The sequence below is a fragment of the Ambystoma mexicanum genome, chromosome 7q (assembly GCF_040938575.1).
Source record: "Ambystoma mexicanum isolate Mex_15411 chromosome 7q, UKY_AmexF1_1, whole genome shotgun sequence".
In the NCBI taxonomy this organism is placed as follows: Eukaryota; Metazoa; Chordata; class Amphibia; order Caudata; family Ambystomatidae; genus Ambystoma; species Ambystoma mexicanum.
This window is the reverse complement of record NC_090941.1, coordinates 506,546,173-506,569,707: the sequence shown is the minus strand read 5'-3', so window position 1 is coordinate 506,569,707 and position 23,535 is coordinate 506,546,173. Positions and strand designations below refer to the sequence as shown.

At 47.3% G+C, this 23,535-nt stretch overlaps 1 protein-coding gene across 1 annotated transcript in view; it reads left to right on the top strand.

The window, feature by feature from the left end:
* The first annotated feature begins 2,680 nt into the window (after positions 1–2,680).
* The window catches only part of NUDT15 (nudix hydrolase 15), a 138,363-nt gene continuing 117,508 nt past the window's right edge, over positions 2,681–23,535 (top strand). The window contains exon 1 of the mRNA XM_069639208.1: positions 2,681–2,885. Within this exon, the coding sequence (XP_069495309.1) occupies positions 2,716–2,885 (170 nt within the window). The 5' untranslated portion in view covers positions 2,681–2,715. The remainder of the gene's footprint in view (positions 2,886–23,535) is intronic.

The following is a 23,535-nucleotide window of genomic DNA, read 5'->3' as shown; positions in this document are numbered from 1 at the left end:
GGAGTTGCCACATACCATGATTTCAGTTTTGGAGGAGTTTAACAAGAGGTGGCTTTAGGTCATCCAGAGCTCTATGTCATGGAGGCAGGAGGCGAGGTCAGGTCGGCAGTTAGATTGGGGACCATGCTTATTATGGCGTAGAATAAAAAACATGTCTAAAATGTATACATAAAGGTTTTACATATGCTTTTATGCCATACTGTATTTTCATTCATTTGTATGATGGAGAAGTGGCACAGAACGGAACGGCCTTTTCTCCCACCCCATACTCTCCGTCAAATGCACAAACATTCACGCCAGAATGACATTTTCACGCTAGCGCAAATGCTCTGGATTCTTATGCAATCTGCCTACATTTTACACCAGTTAAATGCAGGCGGACCCAAAGCAGCCCATTGCAAACCCTGCCTGCCATGCATACATGGCAACTGCCATTTACTCAATGTGCACTACATAGTGAACAAATAAAGGCGCACAGGTGATTACACTGCATTTACACTGCTGTTTTGCACTTCATAGAGCAAATGACTACATTTGCAGGCAGGGGAACTGTTTGCATGTGAGAGCAAAGGTGCAGGTACTCCCAGCGTATAAAGTAAATGGACCTCCTGTATTTCTAAAAGCGCTGAAAATACAGTGTTGTACAATAGGAAAATGTTCTGGTTATCATTATTTTGCATTCTAGGTCTAGTAGTTTTCCATTCAGAATGCAGAAAATAAGGGTAGAATGATATCCCTTTGGCTTAACATGTTTCTGTAAGTATTTAAATATTAACAGGTTACTTAACTTTAGGATGTGTATATTTTTCAAGTAAACACAATAGCCTTGAAATCCAAAACTTAAATATTTGTACCAAGTAGAACTCAGAAGGTATGTGGTCAAGAGACTCATTTGCAGAGGAGGATCAATCCCAGGTTAACAGTTCAAACAAAGTGTGCAATCTCACTGTGATTTAATAGCAGAAAGTGGAGTCCTTAAAAGTGATTAAGGTCACACTATTAAAAAATACTGCCTTATAGTGGGGCAGATGTCATGATTTTAGGGACAAAATAGGTCTCTTTTTGCCCCTCCATTGGGTATCCCAAACTGAGGGCGCCAACCAGAATTGTGTTATTGTTAAAGTGACTGTCCTTCAATTTCCAGTTCACTTTATTTGACAGGCAGAAATATAGTGCTACCAGCCAGTCACTACACTAGAGATTATAAAATAGTAGACTGACATCAATTTCCTGCCCTCTTGCTGCCAGTCTCCTAAATTGCCTGGCCCGTTCAGAGAACCACCCTAAATTAGAAAGCTGAGTTTGCTATGCATGGTTATGCTATGCTATTGAGTCTTGCATAACACACCACCTTTCTTTTTCACGGTTTCTCTGACCTTCAGGATCTGTAAGTGGTGGGCTTGGGGACTAACAAAGGGCAGGGCAAGGATGCTTTTTTGTTATCTTGATGTGGGCAGATTTGAAAAGATAGGCTACCTACAGTGTGTACGTTTTAGCGATTTTGGGACTTGTCTGGAGCAGTGTTTTATTTGTGCTGCAGGTTGCTAACGTAAATTGAGTGTGTGGTTAACTGTTGTCTGTCAGAATGGTGTTTAAGGACTGTGGAGAGTTGTGTTGGTCTGTGTTGGGGTAGGGTGGTATTTGGGAAATGTGGTGTAGACATTTGTCTTCGGTTGGTGTACATTCCATTGTATAACCGACGTTTTTTTGCTGTTGGAGTTGTGTCGAGATGTGTTCTTGGTCTGGACTGGAGAATGCTATGCAAAGTGATGCTATGCCATGACACAGATGCAGGGACCATCTGTGGCTGCCCAATGACACTGCAACTATAGCACCACTCAGTTTTACATGAGATTATGGTACAATGCAGGTGGATATCCAGTGCTGGAAATGGAAATTATTAAGTGTGGGATCCCTGCATCCCACAAGCGACAGGGCAGCAGCGGGAAGAGGGGGGGGGGGGGGAAGACGGGATGTTGGTGAATGCAGGGGAATTTTCAAAGCTATAAATAACTATTTCGGAAGATTAATTCATTACTAACAACTGGAAAATAATCCAAGAGGGAGGTTTTCATATAAAGTTGCAAGCAAAGTATAAAAGGTGCACACATTTTAACCAATATCGCTTGCTTAAATATTTTCTGCAGTACAAACATAACAAGCATACACTGAGGACGTGTGTTCGAGACGAGTCTCGGTTTTGGAAAACGAAATGTGAAAACATTAAAACCCTTGAAGGGCACCGGATCCGATAAGTCAAATTTTGCCGGATGAGCACTGGATATGCATCATAAACTACCAACTGCCGAATCCAAGTATTCATCACAACAGTACCATGCTACCAGATACCATTAAAATGTTCATTTTATATTTAAATTTTGGACAAAGTCACTAGCCCTAAGGGAATTAAATTGGCACATTGGTTTTTATTTTCCCGTCCCCTTTCTCCCACCAAGTTAGGGGTCTAGTACTCCTGAACTAGTTCATATGGATACTCGTGTGAGCACAAAATACTAGCGCATTAGACGCTTGCACGGTGTCCACTAAAACTCCAGAGTAAAATTGGACTAAGAAGCCTTTTCCGCGCATGCGGATTTCAGCAAAGGACCTGTGTGTCCCGTTGTTAGGAGAGTTTGTATCTACGTCCTTGGCGCTTTCGTTGCGGAAGAGTGCTCGTCGGTGACGTGACTTCCTGTCTCTATTGGCTTTGCTAACATGGATGTACAGCAAGCCGATTCCGCTGTACACGCCCGCCCCGGCGTCGGGGTGGCAGTGGTTGTAACCAGTCCCATTGCGCACCCTGGTTGCGTCCTGCTTGGTAGGAGAACCGGCGCCTCTACTGGACCCGGCATGTATCAGTTACCGGGGGGACACTTGGAGTACGGGTACGTAGCTGACATATATATTAGTTAGGCTTGATCTGCACCTGCACTGGTCCAAGCCCAAGCGGTGCCGTTGACTCCCTCCCCTGTCAGGCTGCAACGTGGCCTGTGTATTCGGAATAGCTGGGGCGTGTGTGTGCGCGAGTACCTACATTTGCTGCAGTACACTTTGTGCACTCGAGCGCTGCAGCGTGGCTCGTGGCCACGCCCACTTAGTAATCCCTCCCCCTACAGATGATTGCGTGTATGAGAAAATGAAAATACAACGTAACTCCGCTGATAGCCCCGCCCTCATAGCACTCGGATTGGCTAGTTATCTTCTTTCACTACACATGCAGTGGTGGAAATGGAAAAAAATGTGGTGGGGGATCCCACAACAAAAGGGCCGGGGTGGGGGAGGAGTTTGGGGGTGGTGACCGAGGGGGCGTGGTCTAGAGGGGGCGGGACTCGTAGTGGACATTCAGCAATGCTGGAATACGTTAAAAAAAAAAACGCCCGCGACGGCAGCATTGCCTTTGCCTTTTACCACCAGCGTTGGCACTGGTGTGTATAATGCACAATGCTCACTACATGTACAACTGAAAGGATTCAGTTGTACATGTAGCGAGCATTGTGCATTACATTACACACCAGTGCCAAAGCCGTGGTAAAAAGCAATGCTGCCGTCGCGTGCTTTTAAAAAAAATGTTATTAACTATTCCAGCGCCGTTCATGGGCTTGGGCGGATGACTCTGGCCGGATCCCGAGATCCGGCTCCATATCTGGTGCCGGATCTCAGATCCGCCGAGAGCCGGCCCAATGACCAGCACTGTACACATAGTGTGACTCCAGGCTCTGCACTCTGTCTTGGGAGGCCAGCATCATACTGAATTGCTAGCTGCAACCCCTCTGTGATATTTAATTAAATACATTCTATCACTCTCTTGCGCAAGGAAGAGAGTGTCGTTATGTCACTGTGTGTCGATGTAAGGGTCCCTTCAGTTTTGTACATGTCACAAGACCTCGGCTCACATTTCCGTTTCCTCGCTGTGCAGCTCGTGCTCCCCTTACACCACTTCAAAAGAGTTTCCTCCGCAGCTCTTCTGTAAATCCGTAGACCCTCTCTGCATATGCATAAGCAGATCTTAACCCGCACATTGTTATCAACATTAGATTTTCGTCTTTGGACTGCTTGTCTGCAGGTTAGAGTGAATTGTTTTAATCAGGACAATGTTGTGGGCAATGGTATGCCCCAGGCCGCCCCATACAGCACGCATGCATACAGTGAAAGAATGCACTGGCACGTATGCTCGGTATGGGGTCCCGGCGGCAACTGCCGTCTCGGTCCTCATTTATTCCTTTGCTCATGCGCGAGCCGGAATGAGGCTCGCACATGCGTCCAAACGCATTCCACTACGTAACATCCCTCCTTTTCTTTAAACAAGAAAACAACAAACATTATAACAACTCAACATGAGTTAGCTCGTGCTGCTCTGGCCCGCTCTAACCTTCGGGGTCCATGACATAGTCTCAAAATCGAGACGGACGTTGTCGCACTTATCTGCTCGGATACCTCCTGCTACTCCCTGGGGTCAGCAGTGATATTTCTCCTGGTGGCGGGCCGTCTGGTGTCCCCATTGACGGGAGCCTCTCTGGGACAGACTGCTCAGGAGTTTCTGATGGGCCAGCCGGCGGGCTAGCTTCGAGTTTCTTGAAATATGACATGTTTCTGGTCACCGTCCCACGTTCATTGGCTGCCGTCACCATGGACCCTTTCACATGGGTTACCCCGAGGGGTTGTGGTTCATAGGTGAGGGACATCTTCCCTTCGGGATGTCTGTTCCTGACCAGCACTGTGTCTCCTTCCGCGATATCCTTCTCCTGGAGGTTCCTTCGCTCGCTCTCTTTTTCATTCCTGGCGTTTCACTCCTGCCGGACGCGTTTGTCGTCAATTACCCCAGGTGGTGTTCCTTCCATCTCCGGTATCAGCCCTTTTGGGCAGCGTTTGAACGAGGCCTCCACTGGTGCAACACCTGTGGACTGGTGTGGGGTCATCGTGTACTCTCAGAAATTCGAACAGGTTCTGTTGTAACTCCCCTCCCCCATTCAAAGAAATGTGGAAGATCTTGGTCAGGGTCCGCATAAACCTCTCTGCTTCTCCATTGGCTCTTGGCCAGAGCAGAGTTACTTTCCAGTGCCTGATACCTCTGTCTTCGAGGTATTTTGCAAATTGATGCCCCTGAAATGGCGGGCTATTGCCTGAGCACAGTTCCAGTGGGAACCCATGTGTGGCAAAGATCTTTTCCAGGGCCAAAATGGTGTGGTCACAGGCTGTTGATTCCATCAGCTCAACTTCAGGGTATCTGGAACATTGGTCTACTACAGCTAGAAAATTCATGCCTCTTCCCGTGGACCCAAAGTCTGCATGAACAGTACCCCATGGCTGCTCGCTTCTCTCCAATGATCTAATCGGGGGGGCTCTTTCGGCAGGGCTTGCCGCTTGGCATGGGACGCATCCTTGTACAAACTCGTCCACTCTACTCTCCAGATCGGTGAACCACACCTTGGGCCTCAGGCGCGCTTTCGTTTTCGCTGCACCTTGATGCCTTTTGTGCACCAGTTCCAGCACCCTGGTCACGAGGGACCTTGGGATGACTATTTGCCGGCCTCGTAAGATGAGTCCATCCTCCAACAACGAGAGCTCATTCCGGCCTTTCCATAAGGCTTGCATGACCGGTCTGATAGCACAGCGAGTAGAGCGCCCGCTTTGACATCCGTGCAGAGCCTGCTGACGCAGGTTCGAATCCCGGCAGGGCCAAACTCAGCCTTTCATCCTTCCGAGGTCAATAAATGAGCACCACACACCGTGGGAAATAAGCAGCGCTCAGATACCTGAGGGTTCGTAGCGCTATATAAATAAACAAACAAACAAACAAACAGGTCTCTCTGAGCCCCTGTCTCCCGTCTGGAATTGTTGACAAGCACGTCTTTCCACTCTCCGCTGCCTATGGCTGATCGTATGACCTGAAACACCTCATCGCTGTCCGACTACGTTACTATGTCTTGATGCGCTAACGCTATCGGCATGGCGGCTTCCACAGTGCTGCGGACCATTTCAAGGCTCTCTACTACCTCACCTGGTCTAGATGACGGCTTGTGCCGGGGTGTCGAGATAGGTAGTCTGCGGGGTTGTGTGTGCCAGGCCTGTACTGCAGCTTCACCCTGTACTCGATCAAAGACAACATCCACCGTTCAATTTGTGGGGGCGGTTTCGATGAGGCCCCTGCCATGATTGGGATTAGTGGTTTATGGTCTGTGATGACCACCACCGGTTTACCTAGTAAGTACATTCGTAAGTGTTTGCACCCCCACAATATTGCTAGCGCCTCCCTTTCAATCTGGGAGTACCTCCTTTCTGTGTCAGAGAGGGCTTTGCTGGCGTAAGCAATGGGGTGCATTTGCCCTTGGGCGTCGGCTTGTAACAGTACTGCGCCCAGGCCAACTGGACTAGCGTCCACCATGTAAAGAATGGAGGGGGGGATCTGTACTTCTGCTCTCTATATGGTAGAGGAGAGGCACAGAGGACCCCAGCCAAGATTCTCTTTTATTGGTACGTGGTCGAGCAATCAAGGCCTAGCTTCTCAGGAGGTGATGAAGGCTGGTCTTAAGTACAATGTAGTCCCCAGCACCCACAAATGAATGTCCACACACTGTATGCGTTAAAACACAGTTTTTATATAATTAATATTCAAGGTTATGTACAATATCCTGATAACTCACTTTGTACTTGGTTAACTATAATGGCAAATATACAGTTCTACGTGGTACCACAATTACTATTAGATCTCTTTAAAGTACATCAACTGTACGGTTAAATGGCACACAAATCCGTTTGTAACGGAAACCAACAATAGAGGTAAGAGGAAAGCAGTTGGTGAGAACAATAGGCAGAATACTGGCCCCTACCACCACCTGGGCAACCTGTAGAATAAAGATATATCACAAGCTCAGTCCATACATTGTTCACAAGAGACTTTCCAATAGTTCTGCAACCCCAAAGTACCTGGCGTTGTAGCGCTCCTCGTCGGGGAATCGACGGGAGTGCCCTCCCTTTAAGGCAGGAGTCACAGGTCGTCGAACGTCCAGAGAACAGGGTGAGCTACGACAGTGAAGTGGCAGCTTCGTTCCTAGCGGTGCTCGTTGACGGGAAAACGTAAACGTCCTGCAAGGAAAAGGCGGATACTCCACGGCGCGTCGACGGTCTGCCTTCTCCAGCGGGATAAGACGGGCGACGATGCAGACAAGAGCGTCCTTGGATCAAAAGAAGTTCTTATGCAAACGGGAGCGCTGCGGCTCCGGACGGCGACGGCGGTCGTCGACGGTGGTGGACAAAAATCCGGGCGCTTCTCCTTGGGATTCTGTGGCAGTCCCCGTCTCGGGTCGGCTGCCTTTTTGAAGGTCTGTCTGCCAGGGAGCTTTGGCAAAGATCAGCTGGTGCACGATGGTCCCTCGAACCTTGGGAGGAGGGTGCCTTACCAGGTCCTCTCTGGGTCAGTCCTTGGAGGCACAGCAGCTTTCAGATTGATGAAGGAGAGCAACAGCAATTCTTCTCTTCCAGCAGGACTTCAAGTTCAAGCTTCGGTTACTCCAGTTACTCGTTGTAGTGGACTGCAGCTTCTGAACACGAATTCTAGCAGTGAGAGGCCCCCAGATATACTAGTTGATCTCATATTCATTCTGCTGGGTCACACTCAGGCAACCAATCGGTCAGAAGGGCATTCACGCAGGCAGGCATCCAATCAGGTGCATAGTGCATTCAGGCCATTCACTCGTCTCCAGACACTCACAACAAGTTATGTGTATTGGGACAAGTAGCCAGCCATTCAAAACTCCACACTGCATTCATACCAGTTTTGGGCAGGGCTGGCTCAGTCATTGTGTCAAACACCATATACTAGACACCCACAACACAGAATGCGTATTCGTCACACACTCCATTCACCCAGGTCCCCCCCACAGGCGTACCCACAACATACAGTCATTGGTAAAGCTTCAGCCAGACTGGTCAGCACTTCACACAACACCATAGATGGAACTTCCAACCAACAGCCCGCCAGGGGAAGGGAAAGAGTCAGGGCTTCCCAGACCTTTGGGAAAACAAGGTAACAGGCAATAGAAAGCAAGAGGCCACAGGGGCCATCTTGTTTCCTATCAGGAATCAACTGATTCCAATGTCAGGGCCTGGGCCTTGGTATCCCAAAATGGAGGATACTCAGAGCACCTGTCAAATTCAGCATGGAGCTGCCACCAGCCCATACCCTGCTCTGCGGCCACCCATAGGTGCCCAAAAACATACACTAGGGGCACAGCGTTGTACCCCCACCCATGGGTGCCATAAGGGTATCCCATGCGTCTGTTCACCAAACCAAAAGAGAGAGCTGCACCGTCCCACAAGAACTCCTGCGTGGAAAACACAACAGAATACACGATAAAAAGCAGAAAAGGACAAGGATGCGGAGGCCCTGTCCCTCCGATGCATTTCCAGCATCACACACCACAATTTCAGACTCCTTTTCTGGGTTGAAGTATGCCATCGTTTCCTGGTCCGACAGCGCTGCCTTCATGTCTGCGAATGCCTTTTGCTCTCTCGCAGTCCATGTCCATGCCACATGACTTTTTGTTAGCGCCCTCAGCGGTTCAGATAGAGATGCCGGGTCTCGAATGAATCTGCCACAATAGTTCACCATGCCCAAGAAGCTTCTCCTCACGAATGTCACGCACCTTCAGGATCTGGGGAGATGCCCCCGGCGTGCAAGACGAAGCCAAAAAACTCGATGCGGTCCTTGGAAAAATTCACACTTTGTCTTGTTGAGTCTAAGACCTAGGCTGTTTAATCTGTCCAGCGCCCGTTCCAGCCTTTTCATGTGGTCAGCTTTAGAGGACGCAAAGACAAGAATGTCATCGCTCATGTTAATCACCCCTTTCAGGCGGGCTAGGGCTCCCCTGATGACATTTTGGAACACCTCCGCCACTGACGATATTCCAAAGCTCAACCTCTTGAACTGGTACAAAAGTTCATGTGTGGTGAAGGTTGTAATGTAGCGTGAACCTGGATGCAGTTCTAGTTGGTGATATCCCGACCGTAGGTCCAACTTGTAGAATACCTTAACCCCTTGCAAGCTCACCAATGATGTCGTCCAAAGTTGCTGTGAGGTGTCTTTCTCTCTTTATGGCGACATTAGGTAGGCGCATGTCAACGCAAATGCGTACTGCTCCGGGCTGTTTAGGTTTTGGTGCCACCACGATCGGGAACACCCACGGGTTAGGGCCCTCCACCCTCTCTTTGATGTCCATGTCTATCAGCATCTGTAGTTCTTTCTCAACTTGGGCCCTTAGGTTAAATGGTATTCCTCTGTGTTTCAAGGCGGTGGGCCTCACTGTCTCATCAATGTGTAGTTTGATTGGGGCACCCTTCAGCTTACCCAACCCTCAGAAGAGGTTCTCATACCGTTCTAGGAGGCGTTCAACCTCGGACTGGTACACCGACATGGTGAAATGTACAATGTCTAGTGCCTCGGAGGCTGTGCAGCTCAAGAGGGAGTGAGGGCTTACATCCGTCACGAAGAACCTGGTCTTGATCATATTTTGACAATGGGTGACCGGCGCCACAAAGACACCTTGTATGGGCAAGGATGTGCTTCCCCCGAAGGTGTAGATCCTTGCTTTGCATGTTTCGAGCTCGGGTGGGCCAGGGAGAGCCTCATAATGCTCTGTCGCTAGAACACAGACGCTCCTGTGTCAATCAAGACTGGTGTTGGAGTGCCACCAATGCCGACTATGCACGTAGGCTGTCTCCTTTTCTTAGCAGCTGTGGCTATGTTGGAGATAAAAAATACCTCCTCTTCATCTTCTTCTTCCGATATGTCGAGCTCTTGTATACCTTGTTCGACAGCTCCTACACTCTTGGATCTTCTGGGGTTTCCCCCGCTCACTCTTGCAGGTCCTCTGGAAGTGGCTACCGGGGCCGCTGCCCTCCACACCCTGGCATAATGGCCTGGTGTGCTGCATCTGCCGCACACTCTCGCTTTCGCTGGGCATTCACCTACGTGAGGTATATCATATCCACAGTTTTGGCATGATTGTGGATTACTATGGGTGGGAGGGCTGTCAGTCCTTTTCTGGCCCCATCGTGACTTGGGAGGAGTTGTCCCACCCACTGCAAAAGCTTCTTCGCTCCTTCCTGGGCGGACAGCCACGACCATCCTTGCTCCCCTGCTCTCTGCGAGCTCATAGGCACGACCAGTATCCAAAATCTGTGCTAATGTTAGGCCTGGCTCCCGGAGAACCTGTCTCCTCAGCTTTCCAGAGCTGCACCCTTGAATGAGTTGGTTGCGTACCTTTGCCCTCCTCATTCTCCCACCGGCAGGTGCTGGCCAATTGTCTTAGTCTTGCGCAGAATTGATCCAGGGATTCATCACTCTGCTGCTTTTCTGCATACATGCTGAATCTCTCATAGTCCACGTTCGCCATGGGCAGGAAATGATTCTGCAGAGCTAGTTTGACAGCTGCGTAGGGGGTCACCTGCAGGTTTAATGACTCAAATATGGGGTGTACTTCCGTCCCCGCTGAATATAACAGTGTTTCTACTTTCGCATCGTCCTCAGTCTCGCCAGTAGCTCTGAAAAACATTTTGAGTTTCTTGACCCATAGTAACCATTTGGGCCCAAGTTTGGACGGGAGCCCTGAAGTGTCGAATTCGGGCATGGGCGCCAGAGTGCCCTGCTGTCGGCGTGGTATCTGTCCTGGGGCGATGGCTGCTCCATCCTGGTCACCCATCCCTGCAGGCTGCACGAGCACCCCATGTTATGGTGTGAGGCCGCAAGCCTGTCTCCTCTTTAATATGGTAGGGAACCCCACTCACTTGGTATGATGGCTGAGTCAGCACTTTCGACACCTGCAGGAACAGCTTCTCCAGAAGTCAGTAAGACCACAGCTGTATAAGGTACACACCAAGCTTTGTAACTCTTATCCTGAGGTGATGGTTCTTGTGTCCCAATATTTCCTGCTCACCACGTTGTTGAAATTGTCTCTGGCCTGCCTTTCCCCCTGCAGAATCTTCCCAGCCTCGTGGTACAGGCTGTGTGGTAAGGCGTGTGGGAAAACACCTTCAAATTATCATGCTCACGGCCATCGGGTGACCGGCAGCCGTGAAAGTTCCAAAAATTATTGAAATGATGCACATGGACAGCGCACATGCACCCTCTCGGGCGACAACCGTCGCGTGTGTATTCCTAAAATGGCCGCCATATTGCCGCGTAGGATCTGGAGCTGCGTTGTATGATGAAACACATCATCCTACATATGCAACGTGTTGAGGATCTCGCATACACACACACACACAGCACTTCCTCGTCGCCAATGTTGTGGTCAATGGTATGCCCCAGGCTGCCCCACACAGCACGCATGCACACAGTGAAAGAATGCACTGACACGTCTGCTCGGTATAGGGCACGTCTGCTCGGTATAGGGTCCCGGCGGCAACTGCCGTCTCGGTCCTCGTTTATTCCTTGGACGCATGCGCGAGCCTCGTTCCGGCTCGCGCATGCGCAAAACGCATTCCACTATGTAACAGACAAGAAGTACGGCGCCCAAATTAAATCATAGCTACTCGTCATGACAACGGCAAGATTACATTGTCAATAGGATTCATCTCTGTCATTGTTGTATAGACAGGTGGAGCAGAATATCATACCAGACTGAAGATCCACAAGATTTTCAGATGGGCAAGCTGTGTTTTTAAAGTAATATATGTATGTATGTATATATCTATTCAATTAAAAAAAAGTTGTTAAAGGGACTTTATGGTTGCAAGTAAAACCGAAAAAAACTCAGAAATGTGCCAGTTATGGTAAGCTAAGCAACCATAACTCACGCCACCACCGTGCACTGCTAACACCCAGGACATCAAAGATGACATCACAAATGCCATTGATGACATCACATATCTTGCCCACGTGTGTTTGTTCACTGAAATATCTAGGCCAGGTGGTTTTCTTCACTGACAGTCAGAATATTAAAATGCAAAAGGTGCTATATATATGTAGACGTTAACCTTGTTGTATGTTCTTGAAGTACTTTCCTTAGTGTTTGGTCTCAGCTCATGGTGCACGTATATGGGGCAATAGGCAGGCCTCAAACACATTCATTTGTATAAATGAAGATAAGCTTTAATGCTATCAACATTTTCTGATTATGCTGTTTCTTTCTTTCTTACTTTAGTTTCCCTGTATGTGCCTCTGATTTGTATGCATTGTGGGTCTTCATTTGTATTGTTTGTACTAGCACAAGTGTGTATTAAGTCTTGAATTGTTAGCTAGTTATTACATGTTTAACATTACACAATCACCCCTGACATCTTGTTACCAACATTATAAACACAACCCCTTGTAGGGAGTTTTCATCAAATTAATTTCACATGTGATGTCATCTGTGATGTCATCTTTGATGTCCTGGGTGTTAGTCTTAGCAGTGCACGGTGCTGGCACACGTTTTTTTGGTTTTACGTGTAACCATAATGTCCCTTTAACAACATTTTTTCATTGAATTGTATTTGTATTTGTATTTATTGTGTATATATAGCGCTTTAATCCAACGCGCTTTACATTATAACAACAGAATACATAGAACATTATCACAGTAGAAGCAATCTACACTCGTGAATCAAACCAATAAAACAGTAAGTAGAGCAATTAATCTGTGAGGGAAAGGGTGAGGAAGGGAAGGAGGAGGGAACAGAGAGGGTATAAAGGTGAAAATGAGGGATGGTAAGGGATGAATTTCATAGGTTTTTATTAGTGCAACTTAAGCATAACGGCTATGTAACATATTTTTCTTCAGAGAATTCCATGGGTTTTTACCAGTGCATGCTATTTTCCTACAACTTACTAATATTATAGTAACCACAAATAGCAACATTTTTGTCCTATTTACAAAGTTTCACCTTACAACTCTGCCATTTCCCACCTTCTAGCATCATTTTTAACACTTCTATACTTTTTCCACTGTTTTTCCTTCCGGTGATGTCCGTGAATGTCTGACGTCATTGCGGACCTTCGGACAGTGCCATGTGGCCATGCGCTCACGCACAGCATGATGACGTGTCCATGAATGCATTTGCACTTCTCGTTCGGGTACTTGCTTCGAGGACAGCTTGGCACTGCATTTGTTACTGATCTAGGAACTTTCAAACTCAAAATTTACCCTTGCACAGCTCCTACACATATTCTTACTCATTATCTATTAACAATCTAGTACAAAGCACATACTTGGAAGTATAGTAGAAAAACTGCTATTTATCTTAAAAATGGTATCAGCTATTGCCATCCTTCCTCCCCAAGAGCCACCACCACCAGCTGGAGGACCCACAGAACAAAAAAAGTGCAGTATTTCCAAAGACACTGAAGAGGACCAAGACGATGAGATAGAGGAAGTGCCTACCTCTAGCACACAGAGAGAATCATGGGTGTGGAAGTTCTTCACCACTGTTGAGAATGTGCCAAAGGCTAAAGCTACAAAAGTGAAATGCACTGCGTCCAACTTTGTACTCAGTCACGGACTACCTGGACATTACTCCTACGAAACCACCTCCATGCGTCACCAAACCAAATCCAACTACTGCAATGCTCTCAGAAAGATTGCTCCTTTCTTAGCAAGTAGTAGGCTGTTTTCCTCCACATCATCTTCCTCAACCAATACTGTAACCACACAGCCTACATCTGTGGGACACAAAATCCCACCAGCTACCTTGCAAGCAATAAAAGAGGCTGTTGATCCATATCTTTGGAAGACAGCAGTCTTCTGTATATACTGCAACACACCACTCTGCAGGGGGAAGCAATTTCGAAGTGTGTTTGAAGCTGTAATGAAGGATCATGAGAAACACTGCCCACTACCTTTAGAAGTTACACACGCGCAACATCTTCCCCTGTCCACCTGCCCCTCCACATTAGTGCTTGGTGCCTCTTCCTTCATTTCTCTCCTCACCTTACGTTCTAACCTTTCCTGCAAACATTTTAAAAAAAAGAAAACAATAAAAGGAAGGTTCCTTTAGGAACCACCTTTCACAGTCAAAAAATAGAAATGAAAATCTTATAGACTCCATCTACTTTACATTTACACTGTACTTTAAGTACATAGACTCAGTACGTTTTTTCCAACATTTCCATTGGCATTTTGTGTTATGCTAATGGGAATAATGTGGCGTTCATCCCGTTCAGGGACCGGAACTGGGGATAATGGCCCCGCAGCCCAAGTTATCAGCCCAAGCGAAGTGTGTCTGTGTGCGCCCTGATGCCTGCAGGTTTCGGCGTGTTATAAATAAATAATGAAGGCACCGGACCATTATCCTCCATGGCAGCCCCTGCAATGGGGGATAAAGGCCATTAGCACCCCGGGTTCCCAAAGCCGGAACCCGGGGTGCTAAAATATAGATTTCTCTTCCTACAGCAGGACACCTGCAGCGCCCCGCTGTAGGAAAGAAAATCCTTTTCCAAGATGGCCACAATGGAAAGGAAAGGCAGGGCTACGTACAGAGCCCCTCTTCCCTTTCCATGGCAGCCTGCAGATGGCGAAGACAGAACTCTATGACCATGTTACCACGAGCACTTTTTTTCCCCTTTCAAACCTATCCCGCTTTAGAATAACTTTACCACATAGCCGGCCCCAGGTGTACATGGCCACTTTAACACAGTTTTCCGTCCCTTGCCACAGTCTATACCTCAGTCACGAAAGGTATATCACTATTTCATGTACCTACATTATAACACTTGTAAAAAAAAAAACACGTGCACATTTGCAAAACCATGCTTTAAGGTCCTTGCCAATGCTTCTTACACGAGTTTGCTTGAAATCCGCCCATGTTTTTTTTTTTAAAAGTGTCCAAATGTCTGTACATACAATAGTCATATAACTTAGCCCCCACTTGACAAAATCCATCCAGTCTTTACACAAACATTGAAGGTTGGCTCTATAATCTTTCAGAAAACATTTATCCACATTCGTCAAAAGGCAACAGTTATATTCCATCTAAAAACATTGAGACCCCCTCTAATTTAGCCCCTTCTTAAGCAAATACCACCAAACATTACAAAAACATTTATATCTAGATTTAAAATTGTTTTACAAACTTTTGTGCAGGTTAGGCAAATGGCACCACATTTATAAGCCTTTACAATATTTTTGCAACACCCTCTAAGTTTGCCCCCTCTTGACAGAATCCCACCAAACTTAGCAAAAACATGTATATCTAGATGTAAAATTGTTTTGCAAACTTTTGTGCAGATTCGTCAAACAGCACCACATTTATAAGCCTTTACAATATTTTGGGACACCCCTCTAAATGTGTTCCCTCTTGACAAAACAGCTCCACACTTTTCAAAACCATTCAGAATCAAGTCTAGAATAATATTCCATAATTTCATGCAGTTTCATTGAGTGGCACCAAAGTTATAAGCCATCTAAAAACTGCTTTTCACCAGCCCTGTAATGCAGAAAAAGGCATAAATGTCCCCGAACATCTGAAGTGTCCGTGAACATCACAGGACTGCCCCCGAACATCCAGACTGTTCGCAAACTTCGGGGGTGAAAAACACCCGTTCTTTGACTTCTTATGGCCATATCCCATCCTCATCACCCCTCACCTGCCCAGAGATTGTTTGATAAATTAGAAAAGTGCAATATTGTGTTTTTTCATATGTTTTTACAGCGATGTCCGCATACACCAGCTGCTGTCCACTAATCCAACATGGCGGGCGTTTCCAAAAACCTGACGCACTTCATGCTTTTCACCATCCAAACAAGGGGCGCGTCCGATGTCCGTGGACATCACGTCGCCCTCTAGGCCAATTGAATGCCTGTCCGCAGACCGAACAGGGAGGTGTGTCTGCAGACCGGACCAAGATATCACACATTCTTTTAACCTATTTTTTTGTCGTTTTAAAATAAATACTGGACGGATTTACACCAAATTTACAAAAGCATTCTTTCGGGATCGAGCCGCTGCTGCTGCCATAAATTTGGTGAAAATCCGTCCAGCGGTTTGGGCTGTAGGCGTGAGCAAAATTTGTTTCCATTGCGTCTATGGAAAAAGAAAATGTTGGAACCCCACCTGTAACTTGGTCCCACTTAACTAAACATCACCAAACTTGCCAAAAGAATTCAGAGCGGGTCATATACTTTTTTTGCAAAGTTTGGTAAGGATTCATTGAGTGGGAGCGAAGTTATAAGCCACTGAAAAAGTGCTCTTCCTATGAGTTGAGCAACTTAACCATAACTACACGGCCGCTACCGGAGGCCGTGTAATATAGTTCAGTCAGTTTGTACCTTGTTAGCCAAGGGATTAATAGAATGTTGATCCAGAAGAAAATGAGTCAATCAATACCTTAATTAGGCTAACAAAGTAATTTATTTAGCATATTTGCGAACTTTCGTGGAATATCTCCACTTCCTCAGGCAGAGATGAAATGAAGCATATTCTCATCTTTAAGTGCACCACTGGGGAAAAAAACCCCTGTGCTGCTTAGTCCTCCATGCCAATCACTACCTGGAACTCTCGCATGGGGACAGGATAGCATATCCAGAACAAGCATTTCAGAGGGGCAATCAGTGTGTTTTGAAGTTATTTATAAAAAAACAAATGTTAGCCCATTCTTGAGTGCACAGCTTGGATTCTAACCCAAGTCCCACAATGTGAATCCAGACACTTGGCCACAAGGCCACAGGAATATCATATTGTAAAGCACAATATTGTCTTTTATTGAAAATCTGCTATACAGGATTTGTTTTGCTACACATTCAGGATTTATTTTGTTATACACTCTTAGGCATAAAAGTTGTGCACCTTTGATACTTAGCCAGCAATGTTCTAGGAAAATCTATTCACAGCTGGAAAAGACAAATTGAATGAAATTTGAATTTGGCCTTAGCATGTTTGCTTCTTGGGATGTCACTTCCCATTGCGTACTTTGAGTCCCACCAGATTTTTAGGACTTGAGCCCAGCATACAGCTCATACTGTGTATTTGGACCGCACATAGTGCCACAAAAAGTGCTGCAAATTAAATGTGCACTATTCGCCTTAGCATATGTTCACTTCTTGTGATGTCGCTTCCCATTACGTATGTCAGAGTCCCTCCTTTTTTAGGACTTGAGCCCTGTCTATAGCTCGTACAGCTTATTTGGACCACACATAGCACCACAAAGTGCCTGCATTCTTCTTCTTTCTTGTCAGTGCTTTATTTTGTGAACCTGCATGTCATTTTAATGCAGGTATACAACACGTGTATTAATATGGAATCCACCCCAGTTTTGATCAAGACTTTATGGATTAAGTAGGAATATATTAGTAAATATGTATTTATGGCATGCCAGCCCCTCCTCTCCCGCTTTAAAGGGAGAGGAGGCAGACCGCCAGGCGAAGCTGCTGACTGGCGAAGCCCTGTGGTTAATGCCTTTGCCGCTCTCTGCAGCTCCGCTGCGAGAGCCACCAGCCAGGTACCACACACACCGGATGACTTCAGGAAGACACATGGCCCCCGCCACCATCACGACGCACGAGGCCCCATCTGCACTTCAAGACCGAAAGGAGCTGCGCCACTCCCTAGCAATGTGTATCATCACAGCTGACTTTGAAACAGCTGATTGGGCTGCCGCCGCGCCTGACAGCCCCTCCTCTCCTGCTTTAAAGGGAGAGGAGGCAGACCACCAGGTGAAGCCGCTGACTGGTGAAGGCCTGTGGTTAAGGCCTGTGGTTAAGGCCTTCGCCGCTCTCTGCAGCTCTCTGCTGCTCAACGGCGCACAAGGCGCCAGGAAGATACCCCACACAAGATAAGACCACCAGCCTCCAAAACAGCGCTACACCGCACAATCTCTACCCCCAACAGGGAAGGCTAGTTGATTATACTCAACGCCCCCTGCCCTGCCACCACAGAAACGCACGAGTCCGGTCGCGCACACGTGCTCCCATGCCTATCACCTACTGCCCTAGCTTGGCAGACCGCAACTCAAGGGTCGGTCTTAGATGCTCACCCATATCACTCCGCCACCGCTATATCAACCATACTCGACTTGTAATTCGGGCCCTGAAGCCTGGAAACCCAAAGACTCAGTCACCGCTTCAGGTCACCCCTAAGAACAGAGGCACCTGGTCACCCATGGATGTCCCCCTAGCAGTATACTCGTCTACCTGTGCAACTGAAGCCTGGTGCCTGCCCACATTTGCAGCATCCTGTATATCCTATGGGCCACAGCAACCAAATCCATTCACTGCCTTCCCCATGGCTCATCACTATGACTTTGCCACCCACCTTGACAATAACAATGCCACTTACTCTACGCCCGAGCTTGTTGCGCCCATGCAAATGTTGATACCGCACTGTGTTCCATGCTTGAGCCCCCTGTTGCGCCCATGCTAAATGTTGATGCTGCATTGTGTTCCATGCTTGAGCCCCCTGTTGCGCCCATGCCAAATGTTGATGCTGCATTGTGTTCCATGCTTGAGCCCCCTGTTTTGCCCATGCCAAATGTTGATGCCACATTGGTTCCATGCTTGAGCCCCCTGTTGCGCCCATGCCAAATGTTGATGCCGCATTGTGTTCCATGCTTGAGCCCCCTGTTGCGCCCATGCCAAATGTTGATGCCGCATTGTGTTCCATGCTTGAGCCCCCTGTTGCGCCCATGCAAAATGTTGATGCCGCATTGTGATCCATGCTTGAGCCCCCGTTGCGCCCATGCCAAATGTTGATGCCACATTGGTTCCATGCTTGAGCCCCCTGTTGCGCCCATGCCAAATGTTGATGCTGAATTGTGTTCCATGCTTGAGCCCCCTGTTGTGCTCACTTCTTCATTGTACGATTGTAGTGATATCTCCCTGCCTGGCCAAGCTACCACGCCCGCCCAGCTTCCTGCTTCCACACCCTTAATACTTACTCTTGGCTGTGCTCTGGTTAACGCACGTTCAGTACCTGCCCATGCCCTTGATATAAATGACCCCCTCATCAAGGATAACCTCTACCTGCTATTAATTACAGAAACCTGGCTTAATGATAGCTCAGGGCCTGCTCTAACTCTTGCCATCCCTTCAGGGTACACCCTCTTCAGAAAAGATCGCACCTCCCAGAGAGGAGGGGGCGTGGCCCTCATTGCCAGGGAAACCGTTGCTATCAGAGAAGCGAAAGGGCAACTTGACTACAACTGTGATTACTTCCCACTAAAATTTAGCATCTCCCACATTTGCACCATAACTATGCATATTGTCTACCGAACTCCAGGTCCCATCACAGACTTTCAGGAGACCCTCATCCTCTCATTGTCTGATAACCTCAAAAAGACATCCCAAGTCATACTCCTGGGTGATCTAAACTTAGGGCTCAATGACCCCAAGGACCCCCATGCTAAATCCCTCAAGAAAGCGCTATCTACCTTAGGCTTCTTGCAAACCATCTCTGAACCTACCCACGCCAAAGGGCATACACTCGATTAGATCAGCAACCAGAACTGCTCCATCCAAATCTCCGCCAACACCCCCATCCCATGGTCCGACCATCGCTCCACATGAAAAAAGGGCCCCCTCAGCCCATCTCCCCCTGTCCCGCAGCCTTCACAAGAAGCCCACGCCAATTGACAGCTGAAAACATAGCACTGTTTCTTCTTGTCCCTGCTCTGCAAGCCCCATTCTCCAAAAACCCAGACAATTTAGCTAACACCTTTAAAGAGATCGTCACCCAAGCAGTTGATGCCATTGCTCCACTCGCCCTAAAAAAAGCCAAAAAAGCCAAACATTCTAATACTTGGTTTTCAAAAGAACTGCTTGACCGACACTCTCAGAAGAGGTGTGCCCTCTCTGCCTGGAAAGCCAACCCCTCTGAAGCCACTAGAAGCGCCTTCAAAGCCATCCCCATATCATACAAAGCTAACCTCACCCTAGCCAAAGCCCCATCCTTCAATTCAAGGATCAATGACGCCAAATAAGGGTCCACAGAAATATTCACCATCTTTAGGGGACTGGAAAAACCATCCACTCCTCCTCAAGGACGAAAGCTGATGTAATAGTTTTCAATTCGCCATGCTAGACAAGCTTAATTCTCCTCAAACTAAAATGTGCGACCATAAAAAAGCTCTTCACCACCTCATAGCCAACATGCATAGGAAATCGCCTATGCCCAATAAAACCAAGTCCTCACCACCTTTTGACTTTAAAGATATGACTGAGCTGGAACTTATTGCCCTGCCCAAATACATCAAACCCTCTAACTGCAAGGGAGATGCCTGTCCTGCCCAACTCATCAAAGACTCGGCACACAACCTAGCACCCTTCTTAACTGCATTCATGAACTCATCCTTCCAGGCTGGCCATGTTCCATCTGGACTCAAGGAAGTGTGGGTACGACCACTCCTTAAAAAACCGTCCTTGGACCCAACGGTCCCAGGGAACTACAGACCCATCACAACCGTGCCATTCCTACTCAAAATCCTGGACAAAGCAGCCTACCTGCAAGTCCAAAAATTCCTGGAAGACAACCGTCTTCTCGGCCTGTGGCAATCTGGCTTCTGCCCATGACATGTCAGAACTGCCTCACCATTGCCAGGGCAATAATAGGACTGAGGCTGGACTATTGCAATTCCCTCCTCGTAGGGACTTCTTGCAAAAATCTGGCCAAACTCCAGCTGGTTCAAAACAACGCCCTCAGAGCGGCCACAGGAACCTCAAAAAAGACCACATTTCCCAAGTAAGAAGGGAGGCTCACTGGCTCCCGGTCAAAGAGAGAATTGTCTTCAAAACTCTTGCCCTCACCCACAAATGCCTCCACCAATTGGCACCCCAGTACTTGGTTCAGAGAATCACCAAGCACACCGCCACGAGACCTCTCAGGAAGGGCTACTCCAACATGATTGTCACGCCTAAAACCCGCAAAGTCTGCGCCTTTTCTCCAGCTTTCCGACACTGGTCGCCACCCACTGGAACGCACTACCCAACCACCTACGAACGATCGAGTCCCACCAAGCATTCTGTAAAGCTATCAAAACTAGACTCTTTGTTTGATCTGAAAATCTCCACCATCAACCTGTAAATGACGTCATGTATTACTCATCTGTATGTAACTCTGTTGATACTCACCTGTATGTAACTCTGTTGATATCTGCATGTCATACAGTCTGTTTCTGTAACCAAAAGACCTATGGTCGCCCATGATCCTATTAAGCAAATCTTCCTACAAAATTCTTGTAACAGCGCCTCGATGCCGCCGGGCTGCAAGTGCGCTATACAAATAAATAAATATATAAACGGCACCTGCAAAGTGAATTTGCAGGCAGTGGTTACATTTTTCACTACAGTGATCTTTCTGTGCCAAATATGTCAGCAAAATGTCGAATTGTGCCCCCGGGGAAAATCGGAAGCATGTATATGCATGATTTAGCCCCTCACTGGATAACCCCATACCTTTTGATTGTGGGGGTGCAAGATAGCATGACCTGAACACAGCTATTGTTATTTGCATCCCCTGTTTTTCTGGGAGTAGTTCTCACTAACACAAGTGGTCATCCTGTTTTATATCTGCTCTGGCTCCAACCAATTCATAGGCACCATCTAGCCCCTCCTTATACACCCCGAAAGCCATTTATTGTGGGGGTGCAAGATATGGCCTAAAAAACACATGTGGTAATTTGTATCCCCTGTTTTTCTGGGCTTAATTAACACTAACACAAGTGTTCATCCTGTTTTGGATTTATTCTAGTCTTACCGATGTATAGGCACCATCTAGCCCCTCCCTGGACACCCCCATACCTTTTGATTGTGGCAGTGCAAGATATCATGGCCTGAATGCACTAGTGCTAGATATCATAGCCTGAATGCCCCTATCCCAAAGTTGCCATGCCAATAAATATGTTCTACATCCTTCCGCATGATTCTGATAGCTCAGATTTTGGTATTCATATCTCTTGCACATAATTGAGGCACAGTCCATGCCTATTCCTCATTTCCTGATCTTCTGCATCTCCAGGAGTGTCTAGATGTGTGCCCTTTCACTCAATCATCTTACCTCGTTGCTCTCTGTCACAGATGGCTTTAAAAGTACCCAAACTACATAGGTAGGTTCAATGGGTTTTATTTCAAACACTGCAAGCAATACAATGGTTTGATGGCAGCAGGATGAACTGAGGTACACTAAAGATGGCCCCTGTCTCGTCTGCCATGGGCATCCCGCTTTCCTAACCCGGGCGTGTCTGTACCCAATTTGATTACTAATGACAGGTAACACAGGCTAAGTTGAGGGCCTAAAAGCCTTAGCCTTTTCTATCTCTCTCCCCTAGGGTTTTCCCAGGGGATATCCTTTCCAGATCCTTACCCAGGACAAAAGGCAATTAAGGTCTTGGAGGGTCTTCCTCATGGGAAAGGGAGAGATACTGCGTCTTGTCCAATGAATTCATGACATCTCCACAGTAGTTGTGTCCTCCCATGTGATCCTCCCTCATACAGCCGCCCCAGGGTCAGGATCAGGTAGCAGCTGCTGTCCCCTGGCCACATGGGAGGGGATCATCTTTGTGGAATCTGTGATGATTCCATTGGATTCATCACACCTGGGTGACCCCTTCGGTGACTTGGGGAATCCAGTACTCAACATTAGCCTGCCTTCATTGACAGTTTAAGGGTCATGTTTGAAAGACCAGTGACGGCTTACACTGCTCAAGAGTACCTCCTGGATTTTAACCAAGGAAACTTGGATACCTTGTCTTATGCAACCCAGCTCCGTCAACTATCTGACGAGACGGGATGGCCAGAAAAGACACTGTTTTGAAGGGCCTAACAGACGAACTAAAGGACGAACGTGCTTGTGTGGCCCGTCCAGCCTCCTTTCTGGATCACATCACCATGGTCTTGCAATTGGAATACAGGCTACAGGAGAAAAAGTTTGAGGACAAGAGACAACGTTCTCCAAAAGCTATTCCAGAATCATTACAATTGCCTAGCAAGTCTAATCTAAGCCCTCCCAAATGCATGCAAATAGGAATGGCCCAAGGCCTGCTTTCTGATGAAGGAATTAAAGGGTCTTCAGCATGGGAAAGTGGGAGATACTGTGTGTTGTCCAATGAAATCATGACTTCTCCCCAGTAGTTGTATCCTCCCATGGGATCGTCCCTCATATAGCCGCCCCAGGGTCAGGATCGGGTAGCGACTGCCGTCCCCTGGCCACATGGGAGGAGGTTGCTGTCGCGGAATCTGTGTTGACTACATTGGATTCATCACAATAGTCACAATACCCAAATCTTATTCCTGAACAAACATTACTGCAGACATATATACGAAGCCAAGTGCACTATGTCCAGTAGCACCTGGAGCGTTCCAAGTGCCAGATGGGATTACCAACAAATGATCTCGGGCCCAAATAACCAGACAGACTCAAAGAATATGGCAAAATACTACTTTATAATCAGCTCAATAAAGTAGAGAAATCTGGTGAACAAATAGATTGCAACTCACACACTGTTGAATACATTTCAATTACACAAAGGCTTTATTCCTTGATGTACGTCAGCTATGACGTCATCCATCGTGGCAAACAGTGAAAACCTATTGAACTGAGGGATTGGTTAGGGGAACAAATATACCTATTGCTTAT